Source organism: Pomacea canaliculata, linkage group LG11 (genome assembly GCF_003073045.1).
Source record: "Pomacea canaliculata isolate SZHN2017 linkage group LG11, ASM307304v1, whole genome shotgun sequence".
NCBI lineage: Eukaryota > Metazoa > Mollusca > Gastropoda > Architaenioglossa > Ampullariidae > Pomacea > Pomacea canaliculata.
Window position 1 is genome coordinate 9,039,949 of NC_037600.1, and position 20,396 is coordinate 9,060,344.

Here is a 20,396-nt window from a genome sequence, read left to right on the forward strand (position 1 = left end):
CCATCGGACATTTGGTCACTCCATGTTAATGCAATAGCAGTCAAAATTTTCCCAGTAAATCATGAGTATTCCGAGTGTTCCATGAGTTAATGACTAGACAGATCTGGGCTGCTGAATGGATGCTTTAATACATCCACGTTAAAGCATTATTTCGGCCTGGGATTTGTTTCTTGTTTTTAAAAAAATGATAGTCACTCAGATCATCTTATTGAGTAAGTTCCTTAGTATACAGCTGGATGTCATATACTCTGTTGTTGATAGAGACAGAAGAATGAATGTTTAGGATAATAATAGATGAGTGTAACACTGGGTGTATGCATGTGGACATTAGTTTTTAATCATTGTCTCTGATTGAGAGCTGAAAAGACATGTCTTTTTTAAGCTAGCAAGATATCCAAAACTTCTGTAGTTGTACAGGGATCTTAACAGTAACCTGTGTTTTGGATCATCTGTGTTTCGTATATCATTTTTCAATTTTGTTTTCATGTCGTATGATTTTTTTAAAAATGGTTTAAATTGATACCTTAGAGCAAGTAATGTTTTCTGTTTCAGACGCCCAAACAGTGCATTGGGTAATCCACGGCCCAAAATTCCAGATCGACCTTTAGTTCCATCTCGACCCCAGTGAATAGTTTGTGTATTTCTCATCGCCAGTGGGGTGGTATTCTATGAAAGAGACAGAATGTGACCATGGTGTGAAAATTTCATGGTTACAGTTATGCAGTTTCTGCTCTTACTAGACCAAAAAAAAAAGAAAAGATTTAAAAGCTGAAAAAAAGATGTTTTTGAAGTTGTGTAAAGCAAATGGAAGATAATCATTCAAGTGCAATCATCTCAACAGTGGTCTTACAGATGAACTTGGTTAATTCAAAAGAACTGTTCCAGATTGTTCTAGAAATTCTCTGCAAGCAGGCTGGTCATTTGGTCCACATGTATCAGTTGTGCTGAATTTTTTTTTGCTTGTAATTTAATGGGATGAAAGTTTGAATTTTTATAATACCTTCTTAAATTTTCACCTCTTTTCTTCCCCTAAAAAAAATACCCTTGGTTTCTTTAATTGTGTTAACTTTCTATTATAGAGACTGACTTCATAGAGCAGGGGAAGTGCTGAACAACAAAAAAAATGCTTAAATTTTGTTATATTCAACTGTTTTCTTTTTTTGCATGGAAAACTAAAATGACATGTTAGCAAGCTATCTATTTGGTCTGGTAGTGTAATGGTTAGCCCTTGTGCTAATACAGTGGGGACTGGCTGTCCTAGGTAAAGATCGCTTAGGTATGCTGTTCTTTCTCTGCATGTGGCACCTGTTTACAGTGCTAGCTGCTTTGCCCTGATATAACATTATTTGCTGGCTCAGTGTAAAACACTAATCTCCTCTGATTCCCTTGACAAGCTGTCTACCCTGAGATTAATGGCCAACTGTAAAATATACATTTCATTCAAGAATGAATTTTTCTTGTTATGAGAGCATTTGATCTTTCAAGCAAAATGTTCATGCTGCTGACATTTGACATTGCCTGTTGGGCTACTATTAAGCATGACCCCCCTAGAAGCAAAAAAATGCAGCCATCATTAGCTTAAAAATGAATGCTACATGTGTGATAGTTTTCATCTTTGTAGTTTTTTTATCAATGCTCCTGCAACTCAAAACTTTTAAGATGCTTCATTTACATCCCTAAACGCATAACGACCTTGTTGTCTTCTACTAGCAAAAAAGTTTTGCAGAAGGAATGCTGTATGCAGGTTACTACTTGCAGCACAATGATTTTGTCCAAGTTTTCTCATTCTGAGGCTACAATCCTTGGTTTTTCTTTCAATGGCTGTAATTAGAACTGGGCTAAATATACTCTTTGAAGGGGAAAACAACAGAAAGTCAAAAAAAAAGACCTCAGGCAAACCCTGTGCTTCAATTCAGTCATTTCATCATAAAATGCATAATTTTCTCTTAGTCATCTGCTTAGATGTTTTTATTAACTTTTTTTTATACCACTTGCTTGGCTTATCGCAGCATTGGAAGTAGGGATGCAGCATTGTTCTATTAGTGGGGCCTTATGCTCCACTGTGGGCGAAAAGGAATGAGGAGGAGAAGAAATCGTTCTATTAGAATGGATGAAACAAACTGCAACAAAAGTGGTATTTTCTTTTGAGAAAGGATGACAAATTTATTGAAAACGAAAGAGATTTCATGTAGAGACAGCAAATACTTGAGGGATCCTGAAAGTTTTGTCTTGATTAAGGAACTTGTAGGTTTGCTTCCATGTAATTTTGCAGGTTAGAGTGTTTAATCAGGGAACATATTTCTGTAAAGTTAAAAGACAGACAGTAGGTGATGTAAAGTTTTTATTGGTTGTGATTTAGACACTTAACCGTTACAGTAACTATCAGTTCTTCTGTCACATTTCCTTTAGTGACTTTATAAAGGACACATTAGCAGCTTGTAGAGATTTCTCTTCTACCATTTTTTTAGGCTTTGCTTCTTGTACACAAGGCTTGTGTGGCTTAAACAAATGATTATCACTACAGACAAATATCCCTAATTATTAGTATCAGAGCATTGGATATTTGAATTTAAGCCACATGGTGTGTGTGTCTCTTCCTGATCATAACATCTGCAATAATAAATGGTGTGTGTCTGCTATAATAATCACTATTCATTTTATATACATATATATCTGCACCATTCACTGTGTTATGTAATAAAGACAAGGGTGTAGCATTACTACCATTGTGTCAGTTTTGGTATTTCCAGGTATTAAGCTCTTCTTTCTGATCAACAAATGACCTACATTATTTGGTTAATTTTTGGCTCAATCTGCTACATTGCTCGAACATCATGTGCTGACTCTTTGAAATCTGTGTCCATGAGCGTATCAAACACAGGCAAGAAGTTGCAGAAAATAGTGTCAAACATAGTTGTTGTTCCAAAGCTGAGGCGGAAACTTAAATAACAACTGCATCATTTTCCGTGGTTTTTTTTTTTTTTTTTGCCCTTGCAGTTACCCCATGTCTGGGTTTAGATTGTGGATGTTAGAAAATGGAACTGACGAGACATTTGAGTCTCAGTGTAAATTTGTATTATTAAGGTCTCGAGCTAGCTAGGTTGTGTATTAGCTAGAACCTGCTTAGTCTCTGTGACTTTGTGAATATTGCTGTTGCATATTATCACTTCATGCTCCTCTTCAACGGTAATATGTAATGTTCAAACAAAAAGGATGGGAAAATAGAGGATACTTTGTTTATAACTTACAAGAGTTTAAAAGGTATTGTAGTCATTTTTTAAACTTTTTTTTTTTCTAAAACATTGTGTTTTGAGCAAGTTCAAATGTTCCTGAATTAGTGCAAGATTATCCATCATCAGTCCAGTTGTAAAACTGAACTGACGAGACAAGAGTTAATTTTATTTTTACCATGTATTTACTTCAGTCGTATTAAACCGGCATCATAGTAAACCGATATCATGAACGACCATTTGCTTCTGTACTTTTTCTTTCTTTTTACGCTTTGTCTTCTAGTGAGAAGTATGCTATGTAAATAGGCTTGTCTGTGAACGTTGATTCTCTGTTTCTCATAAATTTGTTTCCATGGTTTGTCCAATGTTTCTACCATTAGAGATGTGGTATTCACTCTTCTTCAGTGCTACGATTTATGTAGCAAGAAATTGAAACATAAAGCTAAGAATTGCGCTTTCGTTCAGTAAATTTACTTTTAAAGATAAATTGGTACAGGTTCAGTTTTTCAGCGGTGTTATGTTCACAAAAAATAACTGAGGGAAATGGCTTGTTTAAACGGAAACAAGTGCTTTATTGCATCGTAAAATTTCTTTAAGAGGAAGGGGCACAGCTCAAGCTGGTAGCCTTCTTCTTTTCTCATTTTGTCCAGTGGGTTTGTGGGTTGTGCATATTCCAGCTGCGGATGCATAATGTATTATGCAGCTGCAGATGAGTTACTTTTTACAGGTAATTCAATCATTGATGGCATTGCAGCATTTTCATACTTATATGCCTGTTCTATGGGAGCACTTGAATGAAATGGGCTTATCGTTTCCTTTCATTTTCATTAATTTTAGCAGTGAAACCAATTATCATATTCTTATAGTGTACATTGTTGTTGAATATCTTTTAAAATGTGGTTTTGTGCTGATTTTGAGTAACTGATCATTTTAGTTTTCATTTTTTTTAAACAGAGAAAAAGGTGAAGTGCATGTGTGAGGAAACTAGAATGTACATGCTTGTGCACATGCAAACAGATGCTACCATGTGTGCATGTTTCTGACAGCTGCCTATATACACAGACAATGTGAGACAGTGATAATAAGAGAGATCGTGTGCAATTTTTTTACATAAGTCTCAGTGACTGATTTTTTTTTTACTTTTCATGTACATATTTTCTCGCCATCCAGGCTTTTTTGTATATATATTTTAAAAATAGTTTTGTTTGTTCAATTTTTTTGTGGTTTCCATTTGTTGTGTGTCTGCAATGGAGTTTGTGGAACAGGAACACATGTCATAAACACATCAGGTAGCTCATCATTGCAGGATTCCCGTTTTTATATGCATCGCTTATCTACACCACTTATGCCATAGAATTAGAACAGCTCTTTCACACAAATGTCGTCAATCTCTGCAAGTAGTCTGCTCTCATTACAGCTGTTGTTCCATGTCTTAGCATGGTTTTAGTCTGTGCAGTTAGACTTGTTGCAGTTCTTGTCAAACAAGTTCATAGCTGTCTTTCATGTCTCTAATATAGTATCTTTTGATGTGAAGTGTTTTTGCTGAATGATTTACACATTATTATATAGTTGATTAACAGCATATATAGGTATCTGTACAAAAAAAAAAAGGTTTAGATGTGTCTTTATTCTAAAAAAAAAGTCTGTCATTCACACTTAATGCAATGTGTGAAAGTAGGATATGGACCTGGCAGATTACAGGGTTCACTCTAGTGCTAGAAAATATGTGTTAATATAGTTCTGCACCACTTCTGTAATCATTTATATATTTTTTAAAAAAAGCCATGGCTTAATATTAGTTGAAGCTGTAAAACATTTCAGATTTACTCCAGGACAGAAAATAATTGAAGTTGTCATGTGTACTGTTTTCACTGCAGCCTTCTCCTATCAGATGTGAATAGAAAGAATTGTGGTCTTTCAGCTTACAGCATACAAGTTTTGACAACACTGTCATTTTTTGGATTGGTGAATATTGTTTATAGTAACAGTTTCTTCAGGGCATTCAGCTCAGAAAAACAAAAAAATGTAATTTAATGATTGCAGAGTGCAAAGGTGAGATGTTATTCACAAACCCTTAGAGTAGAAAACCCTGTAGAGGAATATTTTTAGGTAAAAAAAAAAAATTAGCAATATCTTAAAAGTTTTTACTTGTAAATTGTAAAATGTCTTTTTCCTATCAGTAGATATCATGTTCTCGCCACCATGCACCAGCCTGTTTAGCGGTGATAGAATAGCTCTGTACAATCCATTAATATAGTACTTTTCTGCAGCATCAGTTGGGCTCAAAGGTGCAAAAACCCACACCTTTTCAGGGTGGGCACCAAATTCACCTTTGTGAACATATGAGCAGACAACACACAAATATAGAACACAGTACAACATAAATTCACACAGAGGGTGAGGGTAATCTGAATACCTTGAGAAAACCACCAATGGTCAGGACTCTAAATAGATTTTACTTCGAGAGAAGCATGTCAGAGACAAGGTATGAACATACATTACCTGATTCTCACTGTCTTGGTACAGGTGCTTTAGCTATTGCACCACTAACCATCCCAGATGTATTTGCTAAAGGTTTGAAAAAAATTAGAATTTCACAATATAGCACCACTTAATAATCAAACTTTTGCATTTCCAGCAATAGCATTACAGACCTTAGGTGGGACTTCTTCCCAACATCATCATTTCATGCCACCATCATCAGTCATAATGAGCTGCGTGCAAATATACACAAACTTTTGGTTGGTGAAGTGTAGGATTTTACAGAGAACACAGGTCACGTGGCAACTTCAGAGATTTGAATCACATTTTGAAGACTGTGAAGGTTTAAGTAATATAGTATCAATAAACATCAACAGCAGTTTGAAATGTTGGCCATTGTCTGGTGAAACTTTGAAAAATATTGCTAAATATACAGCTTACATTCTCGTACTTCATGAGTGATTTGAGTAGCTTGTTTTGCAAGATCAGGGATGGCAGTTTGATCACCGTTTTACTTGGATGTGATATAATTTTTGCAAAGCAGCTGTTACAGAAAAGAAGATTGTTGTGTAATTTAGTCTTGTATCAGTTTGTACAGAGCATCTGTAAAATCCAGAAATAAATTAATGAGAGATCCTTGTACTGTTGTTTTTACTGTGTATGTTAACTGTTTATATTGAGCATTTTTAGTTCCTTTTCTATTCATAAAATTGAAAGCTATCATGGAATAATTTATTTTGTTAAATAATTATGAAAGTCTTCAGCCTATGGGTTTTCAGATCATTTCAGAATTTTCAAGCTGCATTCAGGTAGAAAAACGAAAATTCTTTGTATTATTTACTATCTCTTTGCATCTTTTCTACTGTATAGTTCTCATGCAATATTTTCATCAAAATAGTAGAAATTGGCATGTTCTTTGACAAAGGCCTGAATCCAAGGCTTCTGTTACATCTTCTTGTCTTTACATGGGTATGTTTTTGTTGTCAAGCTACAAAAAAACAATATACATGTATCATTTGCTTGTGTCTAATATAACCTAAATGATTTGAACTCATTTTGTGCTTAAGTGACACTATCAAAGGCTTTTATCTTGCAAACAAAAAGATTTTTCAGACTGGTGGGAATTATATATAGTGTTGTTTAAAATCAGGCTGATGAAAAATACCCTCTTGTTGGTTTTCAACATAAATGTTTATAAACAGTATTTCTCATTTCATTATATTTTATTGTCTATTGTGTGTGCCTTTACTTTTTTATTATTTTTTTTGGAAAGATGATTCTTTAAAATTTTGTTTTTAGAAAACCTGTACTACACCAAACGTCTGTCTCCCTCTTTCACACTCACCTTTACAGTGAGGTTTATGGGTTGTCGGTTCAGATCCCACAATGATAATAATAAAAGCCATTGTTATAATACCATATCCCAGCCCTAGAAGCAAGCTTATGGTGCTTTACAAATGATATTAACTATAACAAGAATAATATTAATGATAGAAAGAAAAGGGGAGAACACGTGGAAATGGGAATAATAATAAAGTGTAGTGCTATATGATTACTAACTGAACCAATATCTATATAATACTTCATTCTCTGACCAGTCTATGAAATTAAATGTATAAATGGTGGGAAGGGGTAATCTTGGAGACAGAAGAAAATGGAGGACCAGATTTGTCTGATCAGGCTGGCTACACATTTAAAAGATTTAGAGTGTTGTCAGCAATTGTTTGTCATCAGAGATGTCATTATAGAAAGAACAGATCAAGAATGCCGAGGATAAACCTCAGCAGGTCGCACAAGCTGTAGCCAGGCTTACGCCAATCTTGGGTCAACATTGTAACCAAGGAAATACCAATATTGGATCCAAAGAAGCGCCTAGCAAACGCGAACATTTCGGACCAATATCTTGGTGTGCTTGCTGGGTCTGAGTTGCTAGCATTATATATAGCTCGTGACAGGTTAATAAGTAGAATTATTACTAGAGAAAATAGGTTTACATATGGGAAATGCAATAGAGCACAGGCCAGAGACGCTGCACAGGTGAAGTAATGTGATCACAAAAATAATATAAACGGTATTGAAAGAAGGCTACTTTCGTATATTCCGACCACGAATCACATTGTCTTGTTTGCCAAAGAATTTTTTAAAATCACTCGTTGAGCTTTTATTCTTTTATTGCTCGGTAACAAAATTATCACTGCAAAACTTTACTGTTATATTTCACTTTATTCTTTACTTACGGTCTGTTCACGGAACCGACTTCAAGCAGACCTAGATCATAATAAGTACATGTACAAAAGTGCAGATCAGTGGTTATAGTTGTGTGCTTGTTACCAACCTTATGTTCAGAATCACGAAGTAAAGTATGCCTTTTTAACGTACTCTTGAGTGTCAATTGATTACAACTATACATTAGCACAACAAATGTCAATGGCATCCAAACTCTAATGGTTCAGCGCATGACCATTGACCCCGAAGTTTGGCGTCGTCTGCTGTAGCCTAGTGCAAAGGGGAAACTACTTCTTTTAAATTGCATTGCTAAGATATTCGAATAATGGTGGCATAAACGCTTTATAAGAAAAATAAACATAGTCAATAATTGTTACTGAAGGTGTATTTTTATCGCTTCAATAGCTTTTATTAAAAAAGTGGTTCTCAGTAAGCTTATGATTCGTGAATTTTTTTCGATATATCTTTTACATATTCAATCGCTAATAATATATTAGAGGATGTTATTGTTACATCTTTGTTTATATTTAGATGTTCGACTCGCTTTTAATTCGAAATGCAGGAGATTCTTTTCAATCAACAGCCTGTCAGGGAATGCGTTCATGCTCAACGAAAAATCGAAAGGGATTCTGGGAGCGCATGACATCACTAATAGTCATTTACATATTGAATGTGCTCGCCATTTTGGTAGCACAAACTGAAATTTCTAACGCACAAAATCCAGAGCAATCGGCAGCCATCGGACTGCGACACAGATTTTGTTACACATAATTTATAACAGCAATTCACCCACAGGAACGGACCGGCGTAAGTTTTATATTTTCTTATATGTTTTGTTTTTTTTCCTCCAACCAAAGCTGTGGTATATTTTATCTTTTGTTTCATAGGCTTCGTTGGTGGTTAGTCACAGTATCTTATGTGCAAGTCGTTTTAAAACAGGGTTTATGTAAAGAGCATAGAGTGCATAGACAACCACTAATTCATTTTGTGATTTCCTTGATCATACGACATTTCACCGCTCGTGAAAGGATTTTGTAAATAATGAATTTGGATAAGTCAAGGAATGTCCAGCTTCCTCCTCGATTGCATATTTCTTTTCATCTATAAAATCCACTTCTGAAAAGACTGAAAAGGTATTTCATGTTTATTTAGCTAACGTCCTAGTACAAAAAGTTCAAATGATTATTATGAGATACAATTTGACATCACTGCCAGACGCAGACATGATCACAGTAAACGAGTCTTTTGAGTTACCAACTAAAACACGCATGTGCACGTACCTAATTCAGCAATAACTCGTATTCATTATATAGTAATGCATGTCAGAATTCGTTCTGTCTAAAGTGGATTTAGAGATCACAATGTGTACGAATTACCTTCAAAGCCTGGAGCTTTCAGTGGGTTGGTGTTCTTTTTTTCCATACTACTTCATAACAGCTATAAAGTTAAGTTAAATCTAAGCATATAAGAGATATCACAGAGAGGATAAACGTAATACTCAAGAAAGACCGTTGTTAAAAAAGTAGAAAAAGTATCCATAGTTTGATTTCTAAATTTATGTTATATTTATATTGTTCCCATGAAAATGCTGTCACTGGGGATCTAAATGACAAGTAAGATTTAAATTGCTGTCATTATGATAATTTCTGAGAGCAGCATTATCTTTGAGGAAAGGATCATACCTATATATATTTTTATGTATATACTTACTACAAACTGCTGGTATTTAATCTCACCTCATCTCTGTAATAAATCCATCTATTAGGAGGATTATGATGGTAATAAACACTAATTCATGTTTTTATGCTTGATGTTCTGAAAAATTAGTTTTTCTGGTTCAGTGGCAGTTCTAAAGGTGTTAGCATCATTTGATATAGTGGATCAGCATATTTTTTAGTGTTTATATAATAAGGATGTTTCAGAGTTCGTTGCCACCACCAATATCTGTGGGCAGCTACTTTTTAGCTGTAGATCAAATTTAGGCACAGAGTAGCTGTTGTGATCTGTTAGTAACATTTTTTTTCCAGCTGTTAAATAATTATACAAGACTATAATGTTTCTTTATAAATTGATAATGTACTCATTTTCAGGTATTTGCGGTTCGTTCGGGGGGAAATAGAGACATCCCCTTCAATGTACGTTCTTCGCCAAAATGTCCACTATCTCGGGGCTTGGTAGTAAGGGGGAGAAGAGCAAAGGAAAGTTCAAGGCAATTGATATAAATAATTTATACAAGGGAAAAAGCGTTGAGACTCAAAAGTCAACAGGTAAATTTGCTTTTTTTAAAATTACTGATTCCTCACTATCGTTTTGTTATCTTGGCTGAAAATTATGTTTATTACCATTTTTTTCTTTGACACCAAAAAAAAAAAAAGATTTTAAGGAAAATAAATGTAAAGAATTGATTCGGCTTTTTAACCTACAATTCTTCACTTGATTGATCAAGAAGGCCCATTTGCAGATTGGGGAGAAAAATGTACCAGAGCCCTGTTAACATGAATATAAAATAGTAACGGTTTGAAAATAACGATTTTTGGCAATGTTTTTTTTTTTTGAAGCTTTAACTCACACAATAGGTGTTTTTGAGTTGGATGCTGGGGAAAGGGAGAGAAATTTGCCTATCAAATGCATTTGCTAGTACTGAAATGTTAGGAAAAGCAAATTGGAAATGAGACCTTTTTTAATTTCATATATTAAATGGTTTAGCACTGAAAAAAATTTAAGAAATAAATTAATATAGCATTGAAGGAATACAAAGAAATTTATATACTGATAGAGATTTTTAAAAAATTTTCCATAGTTCCCAGGCAACATGGGTTACAGAGCCTTGGCAAGGTATCGTCTGCAGCGCGGCGCATGCCGCCTCCGGCTAATTTGCCAAGTTTGAAAAGTGAGCACAGTGGAAACGACCCTTCCATAAGTCTTGTACCATCAGGTGGATCAGGTAATTAGTGCAGATATTCAGTCTTTTCCATCTGGGCAGAGTTTGCAATTTTGCAAGGTTATAATTTTGTAAATTATAATTTAAATGAACATTAGTAATAATAAATGCAATATTTGTAAAGGTTATACTCACACTGCTAAGGAGCATGCTGTAAGCGCTTTAAGGCCGAAGTTCTTGTGGGCGTTTTTTAAAATGGTTTTGCCCGTGCGATGGAAGGTAGGAAGGCTGACTTTTACCATAGGTCAGTTTTCCCTAATTGCTACCCTGGCCCTGAGGCAGGGTGGAGATCACAGGCAATAAACCGAGCCATAAAATGTCTTTCTCAGCCGAGTACTTGGTGTTTGCGTTTAAAAAGCTGAAGTGAAACACTTTGCAACTGAACATACCGTCAGGGTTAGGACCAACAATTGAATGTATTCTCCATAAAATAGAGAAAAAAGGGGAGAAAAAACGCACAGCGGAAATTTTCTAATTTTGCCAATTTGGGACCTGTTACTGGCAAAATTTTGAGAAAACGGCTGCCACTGTTTTCTGCAGTCGTTGACTTCTTGAAGCGCCAGTCTGTCATAGCTGCACTTCAAGCAAAACAGTCTCCTCTGACCGACGGGATCAATGCGATGATAGAAGCCAGGCACGCATGTCGAAAAACTTCCCATCACACTGTTGATGTTACTCTGGTAGTATCGACCCACAAGGTTCTAAATCTTCAGCACATCACCAAAGAGGATGATGTGTGCACCCAGCAGCACGAGGCAGTGGGCTGCGAGAGGATGTATCAAAATATGAATGTGTCAGGTGTTATTATTCAAGAACATGTTCACGACTGTAACATGGCAATGAAAAATAATGAAAAATAAATTTTCAGAAACATTAACAAGAGGTGGTACTTTGCTAAAAGTATAAAAGTTGGGATGAAAAAACTGGTGCAGGGTAGTAAAGTGAACCTCGGCAAGGCATGTTGCCCTCAGCTCAGTGACAAGTCAGCAGCAGTCAGAGATCATGTTTATTGGTGTATTGAACATCAGGATGGCAACCCTGTGATACTAAGGCACTTGTTGGATGGATGTATTATACACTTTCAAAACATCCATGACAAGTGTAACCAAGCCTCACCATGCAGGCAATCGTTATATCTACCATCTCTAATAGAGCTAACTGATCCTAACTGCTGTCAAGCTTTTGAGCAACTTTCTGCATGGCCATGTTCTCTATAAACATCCAGAGGACTACGTGCTGTCCAGAGACACATTTTATGTTAAAAATATTAACAGTGTGTATCTGATCTTTCTGCCTAAGAATGTTCACATCAACACGAGGCACTATGACATGCGCATGGGTCTCCCTGTTTTAGACTGGAATAAACATGTCGATAGAGATTCTTCAAATTACAACAAAGCAAGTGTACAGCACAACCAGCGACAACTTGGACAACTGACCTTAAAAAAGAAAACTTATAAACTAATAGAAGATATCTGGAGATGTGTCGTTGAACAATATAAAGTTGATTCCAAACTTTAAAAAAACATATCAACTGAAACTAGTCAGTTCTGATGAAGATTTAGAAATGAATAATATAATTTAAGTAACAAAATCCAACCATCATTGATAAGTGAGATAATAATGTGCCATCAATGTTTGCACTTTCAAAGCTAAAATTGTTATAACAACAGTACAGCTCCACGCTGACAAATGTATTGTCTCTATAGACATGTTCGTTCCCGTCTAAAACTGCAAGACCCACTTGTATTTATAACATATTTTTATCTTGTTCACTTTACATATTCAGTGATATAAATTGTAGGATCAGTAGCAGTGTTAAATTTTGTTCTTCCATTGTTATACTGGTGATTTTGCCTTGTTATATATCAATCTGTATAACGGGCCTCCAGCCACTGATTTTGTTTGCATACCTATACTTCACCTGCCAATAAGAAATGTTGAATTCCTTGTAATGTTACGTAAATCATGAGATGAAGGGGGAAGGTGTTTGAAACTGTGCAAATAAATTAATGAATTTCATTTGCAAACTATATTTTGTTGTTATTACTAGTGCTCTTTTTCCCTCTCTTAATCGTTTTCGTTGGGTTGTCCAAACTGAAGCAAACCACACCAGAGCCAAACAAACAGCTGGGTATATAGAAGCTCTGCCCTCTTGCTTCCAGCCTTGGATTTTATTACACATTTACAGATGACTTCCCAGAAGTGCATGATGAGTAGCTGACACGGAAGTGCAGAGTGTGGTAAGAAAATGGTGTAGCAGAAAGAATATCGAATTCATGAGATTGACACGACTGTCATTTTCCAGATTCAGACTGTAAAAAACAAGGTATACATAACAACTGGAAAATAAAATGATAATATTACAGTGTAAACACTAGTGTACATATACGTCGCACTTAAAATTTGGGTGGAATACACACATAGACCGTAGATGTAAGCACGGACTTCAAGCCTAATATTGATATTCCCGCTTATGAGGAAAGAAAGATACAGAGAAAGACAAAAAAGCAATAAACATAAAGTTTGAAAATTCAGTTGTTTTTATGTTTGTGCCATTTGAGCCGTTCATCCTTCTCTCCTTTATATATTCTAGTTTTGTTTGTGGAGAATACAGTCGGTCCTAACCATGACAATATGTTCAGAAAGAAGTTGTTTCACCTCGGCTCTCAGACCCTACAGCAAATACTGGTCGGGTGAGGAAGACTTTTTGTTGCCAGGCTAGGCGGCAGTGCCTTTGATCTCTACCCCTCCTATTGTCAGGGTAATTGGAGATGACTGATCACTAGCAGTCTGCACTGCGTGTACTCCTACCTTTCCTCCCATGGGCAATACTATTCGCTTCACGCAGGAGGGCAGATATCGGCCTTTAAGAACAAGAACGAAACATGGATGGCATACGAGGGACTGGAAAACAAGCAAATAACTTATGAGCTACAAAAGAATAAGCAACCATACTCAACAAAGAATAAAATCAAACACGGAAAACTCTAAGAGGAACCAAAGATCAAGAGCTGAGAGTAACATGATATTGCAAAAGGAAGGATGTGAAAAAAGACTAGCATTATGGGAAAGGTTGTTAGGAGTAATGTTTACAGAAGAGGTTCGTATTCAGTTCACGCTTAAAGGATTCTATAGTGGATATGGAAAGGGAGAGAGTTGCATTGTTTGGCTGCACAATAACCAAAAATCCTGTGGCCATGTGTTGTTCTGGTGACAGGAAGAGAAAGTAGACGATCATCAGATTAGGAGCGGAGTTGTCTAGCTCGGACGTAAGGGAAAAGCAGTTAAGAAAAATAATCAGGGCAGAGAAATTAAAACAGCACAAACAGTTTGTACTGGATGTGAGAATGGACGGAAAGCAAGCGTAGAAAACAGATAGGGGTGGCGTGGTCCCATTTTCTAGTTATAAGCACCAGACATGCTGCAGAGTTCTGTACTTTCTAGAGTTTGTGAAGAAGGTATTCCGGCAGTTAGCAAGCAAGGAGTTGCAGTAATCAAGTCTGGATAAACAAACACACACACACGAGTGTTGGTAGCGCACCTAGACAGAATGTGACGGATGGAGCTGAACCTGCGTAGTTCATAACAGACTGACAGATGTAACCTGTTTATCATAAGTCAGATTGACAGATACAAGTTACAGCTCTCTGATATGATAGACATAATAAGTAGACCGACAGCTGTAACTTGTTTAGCAGGAGTCATGTCTTCAGTGACAATGAATCCCAGATTCCTGGTGGAGGACGCAAAGGTGATGTTGGTTTCTCCTACCTTGATGTAACTTGGTGGACAGATGAGTGAAGATGGATTTCTTCTTCTCAAACATAGGAGGGCTTTTGTTTTATCACCATTGAGATTTGCTTGTTTGACACCATCCAGTCTTTGATGTCATTAATACAGACTTCTATGATGCTGGTAGCTCTTCATTTCGTTGCCTCTCAGTACATGGTGCCTGCACTAGTTCGTGATTACACTCTAGCATTTTTGCCTTTATGGTACGCTGTTAAACATCTATGAGCTGTTGGCTTGTTGTACAGGATGGGCATCGAAGGAGAAAGAGAAAGAAGCAACTGGCACTCAGCAGCCCGTATCGCAGCCGCAGCCGGTCGTGCCAGTGCAGTCTACACAATCTACTGCCAAGGTGATTAAAAAAAACAAACTCGAGTTCTTTCTTTTATTATCAATGGGGCCTGATGCAGATTTTGTGGGAAATGGGTCATATCTATTTTTGTAAGAAAATAACTTTAATTTAGTGCAGATATTAAAAGTAACCCAAACAAAAGTTGTGTTGGAATAAGAAACCATATAGATCAAACTGATATTAGGACATCTTATCTGAGTTGTTATTAAATGTTTTGCACATTTTGAAAAGGGTAAAGCAGGCATAAAGACCATTTTGGTAATTGGTGGTCTGATGACTAGCATTGTATTTTTTTTTTTTTTACAGAACAACACCCCCTCTGGGGGCACAGGAACGGGGGTCAGGTCTTGGAGCAGTGTTACAGGTGGCACTTCTCATGGTAGGCTTATAGATGTATTCCCAGATGTGTTTTACTATTGCAGGTTTGTGTGTGCTAATTATGCTAACTCTTTTACAGTTTTGAATTTCTTGGTCACCCAGCAAGTAGACAGATATTTCGAGGATATGTTTGAGTGATGTGTTAAGTTCAAGTGGTGTTTGTTCTGTTTACTGGAATGTTGATCATGCTTTCTTTTATCTAAATTTTTAAGAATTCTATTTTACTTTTATGGTTTGTTTTTTTTGTTTTTTTTTGTAGGGGGTCTTGTGAGTCATCAGTCTCCAGCATTTCAGGAGGAATTTCCGTTGTTGGCACCAGAGGAGAAAACAAAAGAAACAAAAAAAGAGGAGGAGAACAAGGATTTTCAATATGGACCAGGGCCAAGCTTGCGACCTCAAAGTCAGTTGGAATTTTTAAAACATAGATGTAAAGCTTGTGATAAAGCAAACAGGTGTCAGTAATGTAACAGATTGTATTCCAATGAAGATTTACAGAGGCTCATATCTAGACAATACATTTCAGATGTCGCAAGTTGGCGAGAAGGTGGTGGTCGTGGCGTGCAGCAGCAGAATGTCAAGGCAGAGGACGTGTCTCAGCCAGTTACATCCGCCCCAAGCCAAACAGACACACCACCCAGTGGCCCCCTGATTTCAGGTGGCGGCGGCGGAGGCGGCGCAGGGACAGGGGGCCCGGGGGTTGGGGGTGGTGACTCCTCCGTGGGCCCTCATATGCCACCTAGGCCAGGCTCCGGCCAAGGGCCACCTCAAGCTGGTATGCCCATGGGACCACCATTGGCAGTGCCACCATATCGCGGCATGATGCCTCACTATGTGAGTTTTTTTTTATGTAAATGTAAAAGGTTGATGATTTTAAAAAAAAATTTAAGGAGAGAATGATATTGACTGTTGAAGATTAATATTTTTTTATAAATTCTTTACATATATATATTTATTGCTGGTAAATATTTGTAAAACTCGTTTAACTCCTACAATTCAGTCCAAAAATTGAAGTCTAAAAATTTTTTACTAATTGGATGAACAAGACCCTGAGCAGAAACCATTTACTTTTAAACTTCTGGCAATATTTATGGTACCAGTCGTATGATGATTTTGGTAGTCAAAGCTTGTCATAGCAAGGCTGACACTGTCTACCACCCACCATTCTGATGACGGGCATATGTGTTTGTTTGTTTATTCAGCGATGTATTTAATGTCCTTCGTGTATATTATTTCATTGTGTGTTTGTGTGTGTACAAACAGTTTATTTGTGCAAGGCTTTATTCTGTACTTAATATAGTTGCAAGGACCTAAAAGATGCATGCTTATAAATATGCTGAATATTTTCAATGCTGGTAACATGAAAACAATAAGTGTAGGGAAACAAACACAGCCTTTGTAGGCAAAATTTTGGGAACACCTAAGCGAAAGTAGTTTTCTAACCAAAAGAATAAACATATATAATTAGTACAGTAGGCCATGGTGGCCATTTTGCAAGAGAAAAGGGGGGTATAAAAAGTCACTTTTTACTTTGATAGCTAGATGCTAATGAGGAACATGCGCATGTCTGTGCCAGGGAATTTTGATGATTTTTGGGTCATTATTTTAAAAGCACTGTAGACACATACAAAGCATAGAAAACCTCAACTCATTTCTCACAAAAATGTTCCTGTCTTCACTAACAGGTGTTACCTGCCATGAGAAACCTATAGTGCATTCATCTCAACGGTTCTATGAAGCTCAATCACACAAGTCCCAAGCACTGTCATTTCAAAAACAATTTCAACATTCCTACCCAAAAGATTGCACTCCACATTCTGCTGCTCTGAATGCCCTTGCCAGGCCTGTGCATTGTACCATGCTTTGAAATATTCTGTTTCAAATAGGCAAGGTTGTTGTGATAAATTCCAAAGCAGGGTACCACACACATGGCATGGAAGGACAATCAGAGCAGCAAAACACCCAATGCTGGCACTTATTGCTGCATTGCGCGTATGTTTTCATTCCGTTTCTCTGTATCGGGCACATTTGAGAAGTGTTTCTGTGTCCACCAAGCAATGTCTTCTGCCACACCCCCTTCCACCTCCGACTACTCAACCCTCTTTGAATGTTCGGTCAGTGGGTACGCAAATGCAGAAGCAGCCAAAGGGTTAATGTAGTTGTTTCATTATTTGTAACAATATAGCTTTTGCGCTTGTGGATATAATTTTGGCACCAGTCAAATGATGACTTATGAATCAGAGCTGTTTGTGGCAAGGCTGACACTCTTTATCACCCACCGGTCTGATGACTGCATGTCTAACATACATCTTATGGTAATAAATCCATTCAAAACAAAATTCTAGAAAAATAGTTGAAGCCGAATGTTTGATGTTGGTATTAGTTTGCATTCTTGCACAGTTTGAGGTCAAATTTAATCAGTTGGCTACAGATCTAGACATTTATTTTAATACCTAGGTTTCAAGTGATTTAGTTGTGTTTACTGAATTTTAGTAGTTGCCTTAATTTTGTAAAATAAGGTACATATGGATCAATTAACTTTTTTAAATCAATATGTTTTTGGTTGTTCTGAGGGGGTTAATTCCTTTCAGAAATGGTTCTTATAGTGGAGCAATCCATTTCCTAATATTTTTATAGATATAGAAGAGGCTAGAGTTGGTAAAAAAAAGTGAAATGCTGGTATATGTGCATAAGTAAGCAGAAATTGTTTTTGCATTGCCTGCAGTGTGCATCACAATATTTACAAGGAAACTGGATTAGGCTGTCAGTGACCTGTTTGGCCTTATTGTCAGTAGCTCTTTGCTTCATTTTTTTTTTAAGGAATTACAGCTAAATGATGAGGAAAACTCCATAGCTTTATGTGGAGATGACATTTCTCTATCACCCACCTGACTGGCTAATTATAAATGACTTTTTAACTGTTTTAGACTTTATAAAGATGAACAAATATATCTAGGAAGTAAATGTAATTATTTTTCAGATGTTTGGCCGTCTGCCTGGTGGGGGATATCCACCCAATTATCCAGGGTTCCCCCCAAGAGGACCCTACCCACATGATGTGAGGTGAGCAACAGATTGTTTACAGACCTCAGTTTTTATAGCAAAAAAGTGCTTGGATTGCTGTATAGATTGTATGTAATTTACACCAAATAAGTGTGCTGAACCAAGGTAAATCGGTTCAGGACGTTATTTGTTCAATAAGCATCATTCTGCAAAGCTGCCACATCTCGGGTAATTTAAGGTCAGAGATGTGCTCTGACTAGTAAAAATCTGCCCTTCAAGTATTCTTTTAGGTTTTTTTAAAAATTGTAGGTTATAATATAACTAGCACAAAAAAGTTACACTTTTAAGTGTGCAGAATGAAAATATTTGTTTTATCAGTTTTCACTCAAAAAAATTGCAAATATATTAATGTAGCACAAGCCTGTCTTAAGATATTTTGTTATTGTTTATGGCTGCCTTCAAGCAGAAATTGCATTTAGGAAAGTTTTTACAATTATTCAAAGACATTTTCATTATATCATCAGAATTTTATATCTTGCAGTCTGTTACATAATACTATCTATTCTACAATTTAAGCAAGATTTCATGTTTCAGAATAATAGATATAATTATGACAGAAATGGTCTAGATCTTATAATAAATGACACAACAGTCACATTCCTTTTTGTAAAAATTTATGCAAGAGACTTTATTTGAGACTATTAGTAACTGTTAGCGATTGTGAAAAGTCAACAAGAACTCAACTAGTATGTATGTCTGTGTCTTGAACAGTGGATGCAGCAAGACATTGTATGTTATGTGGTTATTTTGATTAGAGGATGGATTGTGTCTGTGCGGGCCACTTTTTTTAAGCCAGTCACGTGATGAGTTGTGTTGTCAGAGCTGTTTTATTCAGGGTTGACATTATCTATCACCCACCTGACTGATGACTGGCATATGCAACAACTAAATGTCAGGCGTTGACATCTTACATCAGTTACTAGACAAAATAGTAAATCGTGAATTTCTGAAAAAGATATCACCTAAGTTGGGAAAGTCACACAGTTTAAAGATGCCAATCTTAATAAATTTTGTGTACCTAAAATAATTTGTAAGAAATATTTTGAATTTAAAAAGTTGTATGTTGTTATCCTTAGGTTTAGAGGACCCATGCCCGCTGTTCCTCAACATCGCCCACAAGAAGGGGATGATGAGTTGATGAAACGACCAGCCATTGTTTCTGAAAAGAGTCTGAAGGACTTTGACAAAATTCTCCGCTCTGAGTCTGGCGATGGGGGATGGGCTGGTGCTCAAGGAGAAATTGACTACAAGTTAGTTTTTTGCATTTCTTTCTTTACAAGGAATACTCTTGTGTGTTGATATTTGTTTAGAACATTTGTTTAAAAAATCTAAGCTTATTTTTGAAATTTTGATTTCAGTGCAACACTGGTTTTTAGTGACGATGAAGATGATGCTAAAGATGACAGACGGTGAGTATTCATGTCTCTTTTTTTCACCATTGGCAGCCATATGAAATATTAGTCGTCGGTGACAAGAACCATTCAAAAACTGAATATAATTGAGGTATGCTTCAGTCAAAGGTTGCACAAGATTTAATAATTATGACTTGAGCAGATTTTGGTACTTTGACGTAATACATAAGTAAGCTTTTGTTGAAACAAATTTGTTGAGCACATTTTTAAAAAATACAGAGTTGAATGTTAAAAAACATTTTGATAACAGAAGCTCAAGTGACCAGAATCGACGTCATAGGAAAGTGTCATCCTCTCCGAAAGATGATGACAGGGACCAGGACCGAAAAGATGAAAAAAGTGACAAGAATAAGGTATGACTTTGGGGAAAGGATTGCTTGTGTGTGTGTGTGATCTACATGTAAAATGCTGCAAACGGAAATACGTGCAAAGTTGATTGGGCATCAGTCTTAATACTTTTATCATTATCTTAGTCTTACTCTCCTCTAGTTTCTTGTATTAGCTGCAGTTTTAAACTTTAAGGC

The 20,396-nt window shown here is 36.4% G+C and overlaps 2 protein-coding genes across 12 annotated transcripts in view; both read left to right on the top strand.

Moving 5' to 3' along the window:
* LOC112574879 (dynamin-1-like) overlaps positions 1-6,353 on the top strand; it is a 38,041-nt gene extending 31,688 nt beyond the window's left edge. For all 6 annotated transcript variants that reach the window (XM_025256216.1, XM_025256215.1, XM_025256213.1 and 3 more), the window contains exon 20: positions 553-6,353. In XM_025256216.1, the coding sequence (XP_025112001.1) occupies positions 553-628 (76 nt within the window). In that variant the 3' untranslated portion in view covers positions 629-6,353. The remainder of the gene's footprint in view (positions 1-552) is intronic.
* Positions 6,354-8,581: 2,228 nt separating this feature from the next.
* Positions 8,582-20,396, top strand: part of LOC112574877 (protein PRRC2A-like) — a 44,144-nt gene continuing 32,329 nt past the window's right edge. For all 6 annotated transcript variants that reach the window (XM_025256207.1, XM_025256210.1, XM_025256208.1 and 3 more), the window contains exons 1-11: positions 8,582-8,744; positions 10,028-10,204; positions 10,738-10,881; positions 14,919-15,022; positions 15,329-15,401; positions 15,660-15,800; positions 15,924-16,231; positions 18,378-18,460; positions 19,537-19,710; positions 19,819-19,869; positions 20,123-20,225. In XM_025256207.1, coding sequence (XP_025111992.1) covers positions 10,090-10,204; positions 10,738-10,881; positions 14,919-15,022; positions 15,329-15,401; positions 15,660-15,800; positions 15,924-16,231; positions 18,378-18,460; positions 19,537-19,710; positions 19,819-19,869; positions 20,123-20,225 — 1,296 coding nt within the window. In that variant the 5' untranslated portion in view covers positions 8,582-8,744; positions 10,028-10,089. The remainder of the gene's footprint in view (positions 8,745-10,027; positions 10,205-10,737; positions 10,882-14,918; positions 15,023-15,328; positions 15,402-15,659; positions 15,801-15,923; positions 16,232-18,377; positions 18,461-19,536; positions 19,711-19,818; positions 19,870-20,122; positions 20,226-20,396) is intronic.